At 42.5% G+C, this 16137-nt stretch overlaps 1 protein-coding gene and 1 long non-coding RNA gene across 2 annotated transcripts in view; one reads left to right on the forward strand and one right to left on the reverse strand.

Annotated features, from left to right (window-relative positions):
* Nucleotides 1–214: 214 nt before the first annotated feature.
* Nucleotides 215–10864, reverse strand: LOC101731796. Its single transcript, XR_001923995.2, has 3 exons — nucleotides 9974–10864; nucleotides 1765–1885; nucleotides 215–513 (listed from the first exon to the last, which is right to left on the reverse strand). It is a non-coding gene; the product is annotated as an uncharacterized LOC101731796 (long non-coding RNA).
* A 154-nt stretch (nucleotides 10865–11018) lies between these two features.
* The window catches only part of phf12 (PHD finger protein 12), a 37574-nt gene continuing 32455 nt past the window's right edge, over nucleotides 11019–16137 (forward strand). Inside the window, 2 exon segments of the mRNA NM_001097256.1 lie at nucleotides 11019–11599; nucleotides 14614–14795. Coding sequence (NP_001090725.1) covers nucleotides 11546–11599; nucleotides 14614–14795 — 236 coding nt within the window. The 5' untranslated portion in view covers nucleotides 11019–11545.

Here is a 16137-nt window from a genome sequence, read left to right on the forward strand (position 1 = left end):
GAAAATAATGAACTTTATCACAATATGCTAATTTTTTGAAAAGGACCTGTATATGGTACTCAGCATTGCATACAAATAATAAAACAGATGACTGCAGAACTTACAAATTATAGTTTCAGTAGCAGGAAATTAATTTTGTACATGTGGATATCAGGTTGTGAGAATTCCTAGGAAAGGATAAACAGAACAATCAAGATCAGAAAAATATTCTTATTATAAAATCATCACTGCTGTTTAATAAGATTTTTTGGGGGTGCAGCAAAAAGTGCAGCCTCTGGACTCATGAAAAGTCATCATTCAGCACTCAGGAGAGTAAAAGCCCCAGTGGAGTAAACCTCTGGGGTAGCATGGCTTGAAGGACTGCCCTTCCCTCTGGGCAATAAGAGGTAAAAGCAGTGACTAAGAAAATGGGTCAGACTAAGTAAAGTCTCCCTCGGGTGTGTAGAGGTGGTGGGTAGGCCTTGGCTTAAGCTGCAGCTCATCTTCCTCTGGTGAATGATAGGAACCAGTTTTCTGCAAAAAAAGAAAACAAGTTTAACACAAGTATTATTATTATTTATATAGAGCCATCAATTCACGCAGCACTTTACAGAATAAAGGGGTACAAAAGACAAAACAGTTAACATGTACATATAGAAAATTCACAAAAAATGGTCTACAGTTACACTTGGATAAGAACTGGGGACACTAGGGGGAGGGCCCTGCTTGCAAGAGCTTACATTCTAAAAAGGGAGGGTGGTTGAGACATAAGGTCAAGGTAACTAGCATGGCGGCAGAGTTCTTGTTGGTATGTGACAGTAAGTGCAAAGAGGTGAAAAAGAGAAGAAAACCAGTAGTTAGTGATTGTATGAGGAAAGATTAGGGGTGTTCAATGAGTAATCACACTTCTGAAGGTTTAGGTTATAGGCTTGAATGAAAAGGTGAGTCTTAAGAGACTGTTTAAAAGCCTAGAGACTCTGGCAGTGGCTAATGGAACAGAGCAGAGTGTTCCAGAGGATGGGTGCAGCGCGTGAGAAGTCCTGGATGCGAGAGTGAGAGGAGGTGATGAGTGAGGAGGAGAGTTGATTTTCAGTTAACGAGAGGACATGAATGCTGAAATTGCAGTTAGACAGCCAGAGACACTGTCTTCTTGAATCCCTAATGAGGATAACAATGGATAACAATGGAGCAAGAGAGAATAATTGACAGTCAAAAGCTGCAGAAAGGTCAAGCAGGATTAAAAGTACTGACCATTTCAGGCTACACCAGCTCTTCAGTCAGGATTCCTTAAATATTCTTGCCCCTAGTGTTATTCCTCTGCCCAAGGCCCAATCATTTTTTATTTTGCTGACTGCTAGAAATGCAACATCATAATGCCAGAAATCCCCTCCCTTTGTGTTTCATGGGAATGGCATAAATGTGCCAGCAGGACTGTTTCAGGCACTTTGATGCCAGGGGCACTGACCCACAGTCTCTTGTTTCCATTCCCCACAGATGGTGAAGTTTCTCAGACATTCATTCAAATGAAGTACAACAATATTTTATTTGTATTAATATTATTGAAACTTATACATCATTCCCATCAGCCCCTGCTCCAACAGAGCTTACAATCTATTGTCCTTATCATACACACACACAATTAACCATCCTGTAAGGTCTTGGAAGTGTGTAAGGAAACCCAGAGGTACCCACTGGAAACCCAAGCACAAGAAAGAATGAGAAAGACAAAGTGTAGCTATAAATGGAGCACATTAAATATTGCCTTAGCTTTCCACATCTCTTTACCTTCACCTGAAAATCCACAGACCAATATGATGCTTTTCTTTCTTTGCCTCTCAAGGCAGGACCCTGCGCCCTGCAAATCTCTTTGCCAGACACACTGATACGCTGCATCTCTGCTAGGTCCCTGTTTAAAAAAAAATCAGCAAAAGAATTATTTTATGCTGCGCTGTACAACAGAAAGACATATACAGCACAATACAAATACTGGAATAGGAGGAAAAGAGGGACCTGATGGAAATACAATCTAAACAAGAGACACAAGGTGTGGGGTTGGGCCAGAGCAGGACAGGGGGCAGTAAAGTGAGACATTTGGCACAGACCATTGCACTGAGCACTTGCCAGGGTCACTGTTGTACAGGATTTTCAGACTTGTCCATTCAGGTCCAGTTGTAAAGGGCTACATTTGTAGTGCTCAGATTGATCAAGCAAAGGAACCATGGACTAATACATGGCTTAGTGGCAATATCTCTTACGAGTCCTACACATAGGCAGAGGGCTGTCCAGCTTGTGGCCTTCAGGTCTTGTATAGATGCAACTCCCAGTAAGTCTATGAAGATTCTCATTCATCCAGGTCATGATATACAGTATCTAGAAGAATTAAGTCTAAAACAACTGGACTTTTCTGAGTTTTTCTTGAAAACGTTTCACCACTCATCCGAGTGGCTTCTTCAGTTCAAATGACTGGTAGGGAATTCCCCGGTATTTAAACTCTTGATGGTAGTAGAGTCACAGACATCCAATCACAATGGTTCCATTGAACTTGTTCAGTTAGGTGTTAGCTGAAACTGACAGGTGTAAGAAGGTATGATCCAATCACAATGGTACCATGATTCTCATTGATGAAGGTGTTAATCCTTCAAAGTACATGACTGGAAGTGTGAACTGTTGTGAAACACTTAAACTCCCAGTAAGTGGAAGAATAACTAGAGAGCTACAGACAGCCTTTGCTGGTTAAGGGATAGGAAGGACCTGAACACGGATATCCAGTTATTGATACCTTAATTAAAGGACATGTTCTGGAGTCTGACATTGTACAAGTTAAACCACTGCACTAATATTTTGCCATGTGACTAATTAAGAGTTCTCCCAAGGCAATGAATGGGTTACTTTCACTAGTCACCCTATGCAGAAATCCATTATGATTTTAACCTGAGCACTATCTGCAAGGGGTTTGTAGGGTCTATCTCTGTCTGAGGGGGTTTCTTCTGAGCATTCGGGGTCTCCTACATATATAGACAGGTAACCCTACAACCCTCCAGATATTGTTGAACTCCAAATCCCAGAGCCAAAAATCTATTAGGTTGGTGCTGTGATGCTGAGTGTCTTAGATCAGCGACAGTTGGAGGGTGCAGCAGGTTGGACAAAATCATTCTTTTCTGCTTTTATTCTTATCGACTATTTAAACCCAGCTCCTGTGCTAGTATGCTAGTATAAACCATACACTTTTTTCCTGCCAGATTAGAATTCATTAGAAGGTTGAGGATAAGTAGGCACTTTCTCTATTGGGAGGAGGTACAGCATTCAGACAGTCCTTCATTCTATGCTTAGGAAACAGTACATTTATTTATGTAAGTGATACAATAGCAGTGGGTACAAAAAAAAAGCTTTGGGAATAAGACAGACCTTCTCTATTAAACTGATATGACACATAAATATACATGTGTCTTATTGCTGCCACCCTGACTTTAATAGACCATTACAGTGATGGAATATCAATGCTAGATAATAGTAATTCTGTACAATGTCTGTCACCTTGGGTCTCATTTGAAGTAGTGTTGCTTGTTTTTAATACCATTTCAAATATACCATAACACCTTTAACTGGTACATATTCTCATTTCTGATCCAAACTGTATCACTCACTGTGAATTCATATTAAAAACTTAAGCATGGAGTAATATCCAGTTGTGGCCAGTAGGGGTCTCCCTTGTCTTGAATTAAACTCATTGTCATGCTTGAACCTGTTTACATTGTTCTTTACTGCTATTAATGAGATTCCCTGCTGTACAGAGTTTGCAGCCTGTTAGGTGTCATACACAAATGCACTTATTCAGCATTGCTCCAGATATAGTCATGTTACTGTGTTTATTATACCCTCTGCCCTTACAGGTTTTCCAAGGCTTGCTGTAGAGAAGCCCCACAATATGATAAGACCACCACTATGCTTCACGGTGGGCAGGGATGGTGTGTTTGTGATGATGTGCAATGTTTGGCCGGAGTTTAGTTTGACCAAAAAGCTTTGGTCTCATCGGACCATAAAACCTTTTCCAGCTGCCTTAAGATGTCACATGCTTTCTGGCATTGGTCATAAGTTACAGTGAATTTCTTTTTGCCACTCTCCCTTAAGGTTGCGACTCATGAAGCACAGGGCAACAGTGTGCATAATCTCTCTAATCTCAGCCAATGAGGCTTGTTACTCCTTTAGTCTATTTACCTAGGGTGGCAGCCTGTCTGGTTTTGAACCAAAAGCCTAATTTTCAAAATTTTCAAGGGGCTTTTCAATTCAAAACCTCTAACCTAGGGCCCACAACATCAGTCGGACACCCCTGGACATCATTGGACCATCCCCTGACATGACAGTTCCACCCACAATGTCACCAGCCCGCCCCCATGTCATTGTCCCACCCCCTTGTCTGGCTTTTACTGCCAGCAAATATAGCAACCCAATATTTACAACATTCAGAGAAATGAATTTACCCTACTGTAGCATTATTATTATTAAGTATTTCTAGCTTTGTTGAAAAAAAAAAAAAAACACTTTGCTGAAGGATAACTGTGCCCGCACCTAATCCAGTCAAAAACTTTTATTGTTCGTTGGAGATGAACACTCAAGGAGACTTTTCCTCAGCATGTAATGGATTTATTGGGCCTGCACCGGGGGTGTAATAATAGAAGCTTTAAGAGGTGATGGCCCCACTGATTAATAGGCAATTTAATGACAAAATGAAAAGTTTATGGTGGCTTTAAATGAGATTGCTGTGGCGCCCAGTAGGTTCTAGTTATGCCACTGCCTGCGTGGGGTTATGCATAGGCACAGGACCAATGGAAATATCTGAAACTTATAAAGAAATCTCTGTTTTCTATCTTTCTTTGCCCTTTAATTACTACTTTGTGCTAAAAAGGACACATTCATGGATTAACTAAAAAGCAACATAGAAAAGATCTACAAAAAAATGACACAAACTGAGCATCTGGCGTGAACTGATGGCAAAATGGTAATTCCGCATTTAGACATATGCTGCTGTTTGACATACACAAACATCTAATCTTGTTATAAGGTTCCCAAAGCAGGCTTCTCCCATAGCACTTAGCACTTTCCCTTGAAAAAATCCAAACACCTAGCAACACACTTATTTGGGCACAAAATGAATGCCTCTCCTCCACTGAAAAGAGGACAGTTTCGTAACAAAGGGATTTACTAGGTTCTTGTCGATCTAAATCTAATCCTACCAACTGCTTTTCCTGCACACACAGTGTATTACATTAACTTATATATCCTATAATTCATTTCTGGAACAGGTATTCAACTGTTGACACATGAACGATCGTAAAATAAAGATTTATTAAATGCGCCATAGAAAAGTGCTTTCTTTATGGCATTTTGATTCTACCACAGTTTAGCCTATAGTAAATGGTGAGTAGAGTTAGTATGACCCACTATATGGCCACATGTATGTAGACACCTGCCTGTCCAACATCTCATTCCAAGACCAAGGTGCAGCGCAGGGCCAAGCTAGATGGGCACCCTAGGCAACCTGGCTAGCCAGCCCTCTCCTCCACCCGCATACGTGTGCGTGAGCACACATGCACAAACATGCGTGCACAGTGGTACTAAGACGGGGTGGGAGCAAGGTAATGTGGGTGGTGAGGGGGACCTGCGAGCAGTGGAGGGACAAGGGCCCTGACTAGGGGTAGGCGAATGAGGTGCATGCATAGCGCCCCCACCATTGCACCCTAGGAGCATACCTCTTCTGCTTACCCCTAGTTCAGGCCCTGCCAAGGCGGCCTACATGAAGTTGGTTTTCTTTGTGCTGATAAAAAAGGATTACCCTTGTTCTGTTGTATGAAGGCTTTCCACTAAATGTTGCAACATTGTTGGTGGGGTTTGCTTTTATTCATTTATGCACTGGTGTCAGCAATCATCCCTCCTTCACATTGTCATATAAATTCATCCAGTTGGATAGAAGTCAGGGGAAACGAAGTCAAAAAGTATCTACACACTCCAAAAATAAAAGTAAAAAGTTTATTAAATACAAAAATAGCTACAAAAAAGTGCATCAGCCCAACATGTTTCAACTCATATTGGGTCTTCATCATGGGCTAGAAAATCAAAAAAGGGGGCAGAAAGAGATAATACTCACTTTACAATATATACCCTTATGTCTAAACTAGGGATGTGCGGGTTGGAGAAATACTCAACCCGCACCCGACCCTAACCCGCCCACTCCCAACCCTAACCCTCCCTGACCCAGCTTCCTCCCTCTGTTTATAGACCTTCGCCCGCCCCGCAATGACACTACATAAGGGGGCGGGGCATGCCGATCACACACCTGTAACTGAGAGAGCCAGAAGAGGAAGGCAGCAGTGTAAGGTTGTGGGCAGGAAAGGGTGAGTGGAAGGGCTCAACCCAAACCCACCCGCAGTTGATGTGGCGAGGTTGGCCCGAACCCGCCCAACCTGCGGTTATTGGGCCGGCCCACACATCATTAGTCCATACCAGGTCATCGTGCCATCAGACGCATGCACAAGCAGCATCCGACTTAACTTCTGCTACACCCAGAGCGCACCTCAATCGCAAATGCGCATCTGTGCATGCATGATAATTCTATGAAATGCAATTGTGCACGCGGCAGATGGCGCAATGACCTGGTTAGGACATAAGGGTATATATTCTGAAGTGAGCATTATCTCTTTCTGCCCCTTCTTTTTCATAGGTTGGAGGCACCTTTATTGTGTAGATCAGGTTAAAAAAAACCGCATGGTGTCAGCAGTTTTCATCTTTTTTGATTTCAATATCTTCCTAGTCAGGTCCTCATCATTTCATTTTTCAACCTCACACACAAACCACTGCCTGTTTACTAGGGTAATTTGAACCCTAGCAATCAGGCAACCGCTTTAAAGTTACCAGAGGCAACTTTTTGCTAAAACTATTAGGCTAAAGACCCATGGAAAAGTTTAGACGCCCACAACAGATCTCTGCTGGGCAACTTAAGCTGGCCATACATGCACCATGATATAGTACGAAACATTGCTTCGTACGATATTTGGTGCGTGTATGGCAGCTCGACGAGGCGACCGATATCGCAAAAGGCTTGGGATATCGGTCGACTTGTCGATCGGGCAGGTTAAAGATTTTTTTCAAATGGTCGGACGAAAGATCGAAAATCGCTACGTGTACCGCTCCTAAATGGCTTTCCATTGGCAATAGGAGCCGTCGGTGGAAAGCCTTTCCCATTGCTTCGGCATTCCAAAGTTGCAGGAAGTTTCCTCCTGCAGGCAACTTTGCACGACTTTGGAAAACCGAAGTGATGTGAAGGGCTTTCCCTTGGTGTTTCTATTAGGAAAGGATTGAGTATGCACAATTGGGGACTGTACAGGAGTACTTGTATCTGTTAGAAAACTGGTTAATCAGTTCAGCACGTCAGTCAGGTCAGATAAACAGTTATTAAATGATCTTTGAGCCTCAGAAAAGAAATACCATTGTTCCTCTGAAACTGTGTTATCTTTCCTTCCAAGCACAGAATGCAAGGAAACAGAAGCAGCTTTAAAGAACTTATTAACCTTTAAAGGACTATAACTTTGCTATTAGCCTTAAAGACACAGTAATGCTTTCAAAGAAGGCAAAAAAATATTACATTGGTACAGCAACATGGCAGCAGTTTCTTTACGGAGGGGCAAAGATCTTAGCATTGCTGCCATGCAGGACAAGGGCCCTGGGTTCAGTTCCAGTCACGGCACTATATGTGTGGAGTGTGTATGTTCTCATTGTGCATGTCTGGGTTTTCTCATAAAGTCAAAAACACAACTGAAATTAAATCCTAATGAAATTCATGGTGCGTATTAGTGGGGACCTTAGAATGTAAGCTCAGCTGGAGGCAGGGACTGCAACATTATTTGCCTTCCCCACCACACTGCTTGCTGCCTGTATTCAGCTGTATGATTTGTGTTTCCTATATGCATTATAATACATTTTGGTTTATTAAAGTTACCAGTATTAAAAAAACTGTGATACTTAATAAATGGTTTATCGGTGCACTAACTCAGCTTAACCGTTTTTCCTACTGCAAGCAACCCACCTATGTCGTGTTAGTAGTGCACAGTCTCATGCTGGAATCAGTCAGGTGGGGCAGGAGAAATCTGTCAGTGACTCACATCAAGTGTGTTACAGAAAAAATAATAACTATTGTGAAACAGATTTGTGCAGATTACTGGAATTATTTCTATTTACCTGTGGTTATACTTTATACCGGGGATTGCTGGGGTCAGCTGTAGCAATTAGGGCTGAACAGCACACAAGGTTTTGGTCGGCTATACTATCTGTAATGCAAAACCACGTCATGCAACTACATGCACATACTACTACAAGATCTTGTAGGATGTACAACTATGATCTTCAATGCTGTAATATAAAAACTGATCACACCAGCTTGCATGCTTTCTTGTTTTCAAGCATCGACATGACACAATTTATTTTAAGGAGAAAAATGACCTTCTTGGATGAACCACAGTGCCCCCTTCAGACAACCATGTGTAATACAGATGAGATCTTAAAGGAGAAGGAAAGGTAAAAACTAAGTAAGCTTTATCAGAAAGGTCTATGTATATACAGCCATAAGCACTCACAGAAACGCTGCACTGACTTCTCTGTCAAAAGAAACAGGATTTGTAGTCTCTTTGTTTTCCTGTGCCAGAGACACGCAGCTCTCTCCTGCTCCCCCCTGTGCAAAATTGCTAAGAACTCCCTCCTCCCCCTTAGGAATGTGGATCTGAGCCAATCAGCAGGAAGCTTCCTCATAGTCTTACAAACTGAGCATGTACACTGGTCTTGGTGCAGGAGTGAGGCATTATGGGAACTTTCTTTACACAGCTCAGCGTTTTTTTTTTTCCTATGAGGCTTCTGATCATCTGAAGAATAGAAATATTACAATTTCAGTTTGGATAGATGTAGCATAAAAAGACATATCTTTTTAAAGACACGCACACAAGAAAAAAAGCAGCCACTTAGACAAAAGTATAATCCAGAAGGATTTGAGTGGATCAGGGTTATAACCTTGAGGTAAGAGGGTAATATATCTTTAAGGGAATCTACCAATAGAAGGTGTTCTATTATTATTACATATATGACTCTAGGACAGTTTTTGTGCAGGCTAGATCTACATAGATTTTCATTATTCTCAAACTATAAACCCCAAATTTAATGTTGAAAATTCTAGAAATAATTTATTGCACCCCCACTTACAGCATCAAATATGCAAGCATAACTATCCCTATGTGCACTGGCATACACTAGCTTCACTTATTATTAACATTCATTTATAAAGCAGGGATTTCATACATTGGACATACAGAGTAACATATAAAGCAATCAATAACCAATACAAGAGGTATTAAATGCTGCAAAATTATTAATGCCTACCCTAAACCTCCCTCACCAAAGATTGGATCCTTAAATAACAAGGAAAACTGGATTCACTTGGGGGTGCCAGTATGTTAGGCACCCACACTGAATCCAATTGCTTTGTTTTTTATCCCCTGGGCCATTGATCCTTTTAGGGAAAGGGGAAAGGTAAGAAAACAGTACTATTTTCTTACCTTTCCCAGTCATCCCTAGCACTGACACCATGAAATATGCATTTTGACCTACTGCACATACACAAGTCTATGCAACATATGTCTGAAATGGGGTAAGATGTTGGTGTCCTGAGCTGGTAATTTTTTTTCCCAAAACCATAAGAAAATAAAACCTTATTAAAAAAATTAATTAATGGGGGGGGGGGGCTAACACTGTAGAACCTTACACACAAGCCCTGCTCTAGATGCTGGATTTGCTATTCAGAGATCCTATAGCAACAGGCATGCCTGCTACTCAACGCCCAGCGATGATACAGGATTTTTAGTAAAATTGTCTGTCATTCTGATGTTTGTGTTATAGCCACCCATGATGCTTTTCACTCACGATTCATATTATGTAATATACGTGTGCAATATTGTACCTGTTTTCGGGATTTTAGCAGTTACTCAGATTTTTTTATTACGACGTAAAAGGAACGAACTACAACTACCACCATGCCATCACATTCGAACAATAGTCGAAAAACACGTTTTTACATTTCCTGTATCAATATCTGCTCTACACAGTTACACAAACTCTTCCTCTCCCACATAAATTCTGTACCGGAAGTGCCACCGCAGACTTCCGGAGCGCACAACTCAATGATTTGCGCGAACAATGTCTTTTTTTTCAACCAACTTTATTGAGAGGACATAAACATGCCACAAACGCGAGATTTTTTTTCATTCGTAAGACATAAGCAAGGGTTGGACGGAAATGAAATAGTGGCTGCCGATAACGTAAAGAATCATGTTGTAGCGGTGGTTCGACACTCCACTCTAGTGTAATGTAGCAGCAGCAGCAGCAGCCATGCTCTAGATTGTGTCGCCGGACTGCTCTGACGCATATTAAGCGCCGAAGGAATCCTCCTGCTCGTTTCATTCAAGACAATTTTGGGCGCGCAGCTAACAAAGAGAATGGATGTGCCGGCTGTCATGGTTGTGACAGCATACAAAGAAAACTCTGTTTAAACAGCAGAAATAAACAAACTAAACAAGAATAACGCACGTAACATGTTTATGTAAAAAGATGTGTGACGGCCAAACATTTTATTTTTATTTTACGAAATCTTTCTCTGCCACCTCCAATATGGCGCCCGTGTGCTCGCGTACGCCATGTTGCTTTAGGCACCAGAATGAGCGACAGAGCTCATGCTCAGAAGCGCACCAAAACAGTCCATTGTTTTCCTCCGTGGAACGAAAACGCGCTGCGCATACATTGTGACGGCACCGTCCCTCCTCCCTCACAGTCTAGTGACTGGCTAGCCCGTCCCCCCTCCCTCACAACCTAGCGAGTGCTGACCCCGCCCCCTCCATCACAGCCTAGCGAGTGGCTGGCCCCGCCACCCGATTAGCGCATGCGCAGACTGCTGTCTCCCGCGCAGTCACTTTGCGCCAAGTGCGCGGCCGCCGCTGGGGGAGGGGGAAGACGCACGTAAGCAGCTACGGAAGGGAGCCCTACCTCCATAGCGACATACCGACCTCCCGCCTCTTCCTTCACAGCTGGGTTGGAGCGCTTTTTTCCCCATTACGAATTGGGCCGCCATGGCCGGAGCTTTCTCGCTTCCTTTTACCCACTGTACCCTGGAGATGAGAGACCGGCGGCAGGTCGGCTAGGCCCTTCGTAGGCCTCGCCACATCCCCGGGAGCAGGGATTGACCGCTTCTTTTTATTTCTCGCCATTGCCTTCCAACGAGGAGCCCCTGAGGGTGCAGGAGCGGCCCTCCCGCCCGCAGCATTCTCCTGCCTCTCTCCCTGGATTAATAGCACCGTTACTCGGCCTGTCCCACCCCTGCTTTGGGCTCCACGGCTTCTCCCCGGGCCCCGCCGCCAGCACAGGCCTTGTCTCACTCCTGCTTTGGCCTCTGCTCCCCGGCTCTGCTACTTCCATCTCTGTCTCTGATCAATAAGCATCTGGCTTCGCCACTCGGGGCTCCCGCCAGTCCCCTATCAACATGGAGACCAAAACCATCGTGTACGATCTGGACACCTCTGGGGGTCTAATGGAGGTAAGGGGGGGCTTGGGAAACCTAATCATTTCATTTCTAATTCCTGAGTGACAGCTAAAGTTTGATAAGCAGCCCCAGCTGCTGCTCAGCCACAACCCTTATCTTATGCCTTCTCATTATTACATGTGTGGATCAGTACCTCCCAGTTAGCCTTGTCTGAACCACCACTGGGGAACCTCCTTACAGGCCTTGTATGTATGTATCTTTTTATACATACATACATCCCCACAAGGGGATCCCCACCAAACCACTGTTTTGCTTTTGCACAATGGAGAGGAATGTGAATATAAGCAACTTTCCCATGTTCGGTAATTAAAAAGTTTCACTGGTTAATCCTATTGTGAGTGGAATTGCTACTGGAAGCTTTATCTGCCTTGCGGTTTGTGCTTCCTGCTCGATTCTGACTCCTGTAACAATGTAGCAGAAACCCTGCCGGCTTGTAGGCCTGGAGACCTGGCCTGTTGTTTCAAGAGTCAGAATGCAGAGATGTAACTTTTTAGCTGCAATTACATTGACAAAAACCCTGAATGTTTTTAATTGCTTTGTATTGTAGAGTTGCTTAGAACAATATCATTCATTATGCAAAAAAGTTTTTGGGAGGAAATCCTCTTTGAACTCCCCAGTAATGGCGGTGGGTGTCATTTGTCCAGGGCATGCTGTGTGCATTCATATTTAAATGTGCTGGAATGTAGAGCTGGGCGGTATGACCAAAAATTTATATCACAGTATTTTTGAAAATGATATCAGTGTCACAGTATTTGACAGTATTTTTTTTTTCCATGCATGATTAGGTGTTAACCCCATTTCCTAATAAATTAGAGAATAATTACTGCAGTATTGAAAATCAGAGTCAGGCAAGCGAAGGATCGGCAACAGAAAGTCGTAAGGTAAATCAGGCAGGCTTAGTTTCCCACATAGCACAGGAGGAGGCGTTTGATAGCTTTAAATACCCCCACGCATGCGCAGAACCGGCGCCGTCAGTGAGTCGCGGACGTGCACGCTTTGACATGTATGTGCGCTTTGACACACGCGCACCTGGACGCGCGTGCGCAACGTCCCGCGGACAACGGGACGCACGCAAGACCGGGCAGCACGGGTGAGTACCCTGACACCCCGGTATTGTGGTATCTGAAAAATTATTATAGTTTTTAAAAAAAACACCGGTATTCGGTATTAAACGGTATATCGCCCAGCCCTACTGGAATGTTTCTTTTTTTGTTTTGTTTTGCATGCTTCTAGGTTACTGGACTCTGAGCAGCTCTGTAGCGCTTATACATAAAGTTCAATAAGTTGTTTTAGCAGGTATGACACTAGCGGCCTTGCTCTTGACTCAATATCTATTGCTTTCTACCTATAAGGAAGCATTACATATTTAAACCTGGTGCCGTTCTATGCTCATTTGTATATTATTTTTAACATTTACTAAGGAACATTCTGATTCGCCCTTGGAATGCCCTAGACTCCAGACACTTTATGTATTTGATTTTAGTTCCATTCATTTATTTTTTTTTTTTTTCAGGCCCACAGCAATGACATTAAAAGAAATATAAAGACAGTTTGCGTAAGGGTGATATGGCAGATATTAACATTACTTTGCACTACATCTAATAAATAACAGGCGCTGAAATGTAGACGTATTAGGTGTTTGTGCAATCTGTGTTGATGAAGTACAAATCCTATCATCAGTATTTTTCTGGGTGGATAAAGTGAAAAGAATTGTTCTGTCTTGTAGGAAAAGTTTGCATTTAATGTCTGCAGTGTAGTTATTTATAAATATGTGGGTTGTAGCCTTTTTGTCACCAATTCCATTCAGACCTATTGCAGCTACCGTAGTTTAAAAGTAAGAAATCATTTACATTTGCAACCCCAACATCTGAGTCTAGTGAAGTGGTTTATTTGTACCTCCTTGGAGAGAGATATGGACTTATTTTAATGTGTTAGCTGGCTCGGTTGGCCCAAAGAAATTGCTTTATGTGACTACTTCCTACACACATAATCAAATTGCTTGGTGTGCAAGAACATGTCACCTTTTATAGGGTAAAGGTGGCCATACACGGGCCGACTATAGCTGCCGATATCGGTCCCTTGGACCGATTCGGCAGCTAATCGGCCCGTGTATGGGCAGGGCAGAGCGGCCTGGCCGACCGATATCTGGCCTGAAATTGGCCAGATCTCGATCGGCCAGGTTAGAAAATCCGGTCGGATCGGGGACCGCATCGGCTCGTTGATGCGGTCCCCGATCCGACTGCCCCATTGCCGCCCACATAATCCGATCGTTTGGCCCCAGGGCCAAACGATCGGATTATTTTTTTTTTACCTAAATGCTCCCCGATATCGCCCACCCGTAGGTGGGGATATCGGGGGAAGATCCGCTCGCTTGGCGACATCGCCAAGCGAGCGGATCTGCTGGTGTATGGCCACCTTAAGGATCTGATAAGCTGGTTTAGCTGATAAAGAATCACAGCACAATTTAGCATCTGGTACGTTGGTGCTTTTTGTCTTTCTTTCTTGATGTAATTTAAAAGTCAGTGTAGATCAGGTCAGTTAGATGTTCTACTTGCCATGCTGTGTGGGCCTTACCTTACTGTGTGGCCCAACTTTCAGTCCAGTTGACATGGGGGAAGAATATTTTCTATTCTTGATAGACCTGAAAGAACAGCCTTTCTTGTGAGCATAAAAGCTTAAAACGAGGTCATATATATGAGAAATTTGCAAGGGGTGGGGGATGAAATGTTTACCCTCATTAAAACTAGAAAGCTACTTCCAAAGGTACTGTTCCACTTTAGTCTAAATATTATATGACTGTAGCATAAAGGTACTGACTAAAAAAGAAAAATAGTGTATAGGTCATTGTCATCTCATGCAGTCCTGATTTCTTGCATGATTTATAGTTAACTCCATCTCTTTTAGTTCCCTGACCTAATGTATCCTCGAATTCCCACCAAAGTATAAAAGTTGTATGGTTCTTGTTATTCTGAATCATCTTCAAATAAATGCTTCCTTTCTTCAACTAGCAAATTCAAGCACTGCTGGCTCCTCCAAAGAGCGAAGAAGGGGAGAAGAAAAGCAAGAGGCCAGAAAAGGAGCCCCGGAGAAGCGGAAGAGCCACCAACCATGATAGCTGTGATAGCTGTAAGGAGGGTGGAGATCTTCTGTGCTGTGACCACTGTCCGGCTGCATTCCACCTCCAGTGTTGGTAAGGATTGTGGGAGTTGGATTCGTAACCCTCTTGCTCTTTATTCTGTGTGTGTGCTTTCTTTGCCACGTTGAGAGGGCAGGATGATTTTCTTTTTTTTGCTTTTTTTGTGTTGTGCTCATTTCACTAATAAGGAATATTTGTTTCACCGTCTGGCATTTATAACCAGTGAATATAATTGTATGTAGTTTTAGCTCAACTTGCCTCTAAGTTTAGGTAGAATGAATGAACAGTCTGCTTCTCTTTAGCTTTTGTTGAGCTTTAGTTCCCAGTGTTCACTACCGCTAAATGGTGTCCTGGGTGCCTGGGAATAATCATTCAGCAGCTGTAGAGTGAAGATCCCTTGCTGCTGTTATCTGGAGCTCCCAACATCCCATGGCAACAGAAGGGTTTCAGCTAGAGCGTGCTGCTAGATCGTTTATTTGGCTTATTGGATTTGCAGGGAAATTGTTTAACTGATTCAGATAGTTAATGGATTTTTTTTTTTAATTTGGGGTTCTTTTCTTTTTGGGGAGGTGGTCCCAACCTAAGGTGTTATATTTCATTTCTATATTTTTTTGTTACAAAATGTTTTGCATCTATTAGCTTGGACTTATTTGTTGCCTTTTCAGAAAGTTCCCTTATTTCTTTTAGTTAAATGCAAAAATAAGCAAAATTTAATGTCTTCTCTTTTTTATTCTTTTTTAATGAGGAACTAAACCATGTCTGTCTTGCTGCTAACTTTAGTCTAGAACAGGGGTAGGGAACCTTGGCTCTCCAGCTGTGATAAAACTACAAATCCCAGCAAGCATTTTCCTTAATTAACCATGACTGTGGCTGTCAGACTCCTGCAATGCATTGTGGGACTGGTAGTTCCATAACAGCTGGAGAGCCAAGGTTCCCTACCCCTGGTCTAGAACTGTTCTTAAGAAGTCCGATCATCAGGCAGTAGGGGGGCACATGTGTTTGTACTGACATCGAAGCATCAGCAATATTTCATCATTGTTTCTAGTCAAACATTTTAGGTGGTTTGTTATAATAAAAGGAAGCCTTATTCACACAGTATTTTGCTTGTGACATTTATCTTTATTACCTTATCATACCATCTTGTAATCAAGATAATTCCTATATTCATTGATCTTTTCAGAGTTAGTGGCATCTCAGAACAACCCCCCCCCCCAATAAAAAATTTGAAAAGTAATTTATTTAACAACGACTTTTGAATATTAAAAATGTAATTAATATTGCCTCGGAAAGTTTAGTAGGTATATTAAGAAAACCCAGGCATTCAGTTTTTTCCATAACAATTGGAAGCATAAAGAGAATTAATTAGTATTGTGGGAAGGGTAAGCTTTATAAATGC

The sequence above is a fragment of the Xenopus tropicalis genome, chromosome 2 (genome assembly GCF_000004195.4).
Source record: "Xenopus tropicalis strain Nigerian chromosome 2, UCB_Xtro_10.0, whole genome shotgun sequence".
In the NCBI taxonomy this organism is placed as follows: domain Eukaryota; kingdom Metazoa; phylum Chordata; class Amphibia; order Anura; family Pipidae; genus Xenopus; species Xenopus tropicalis.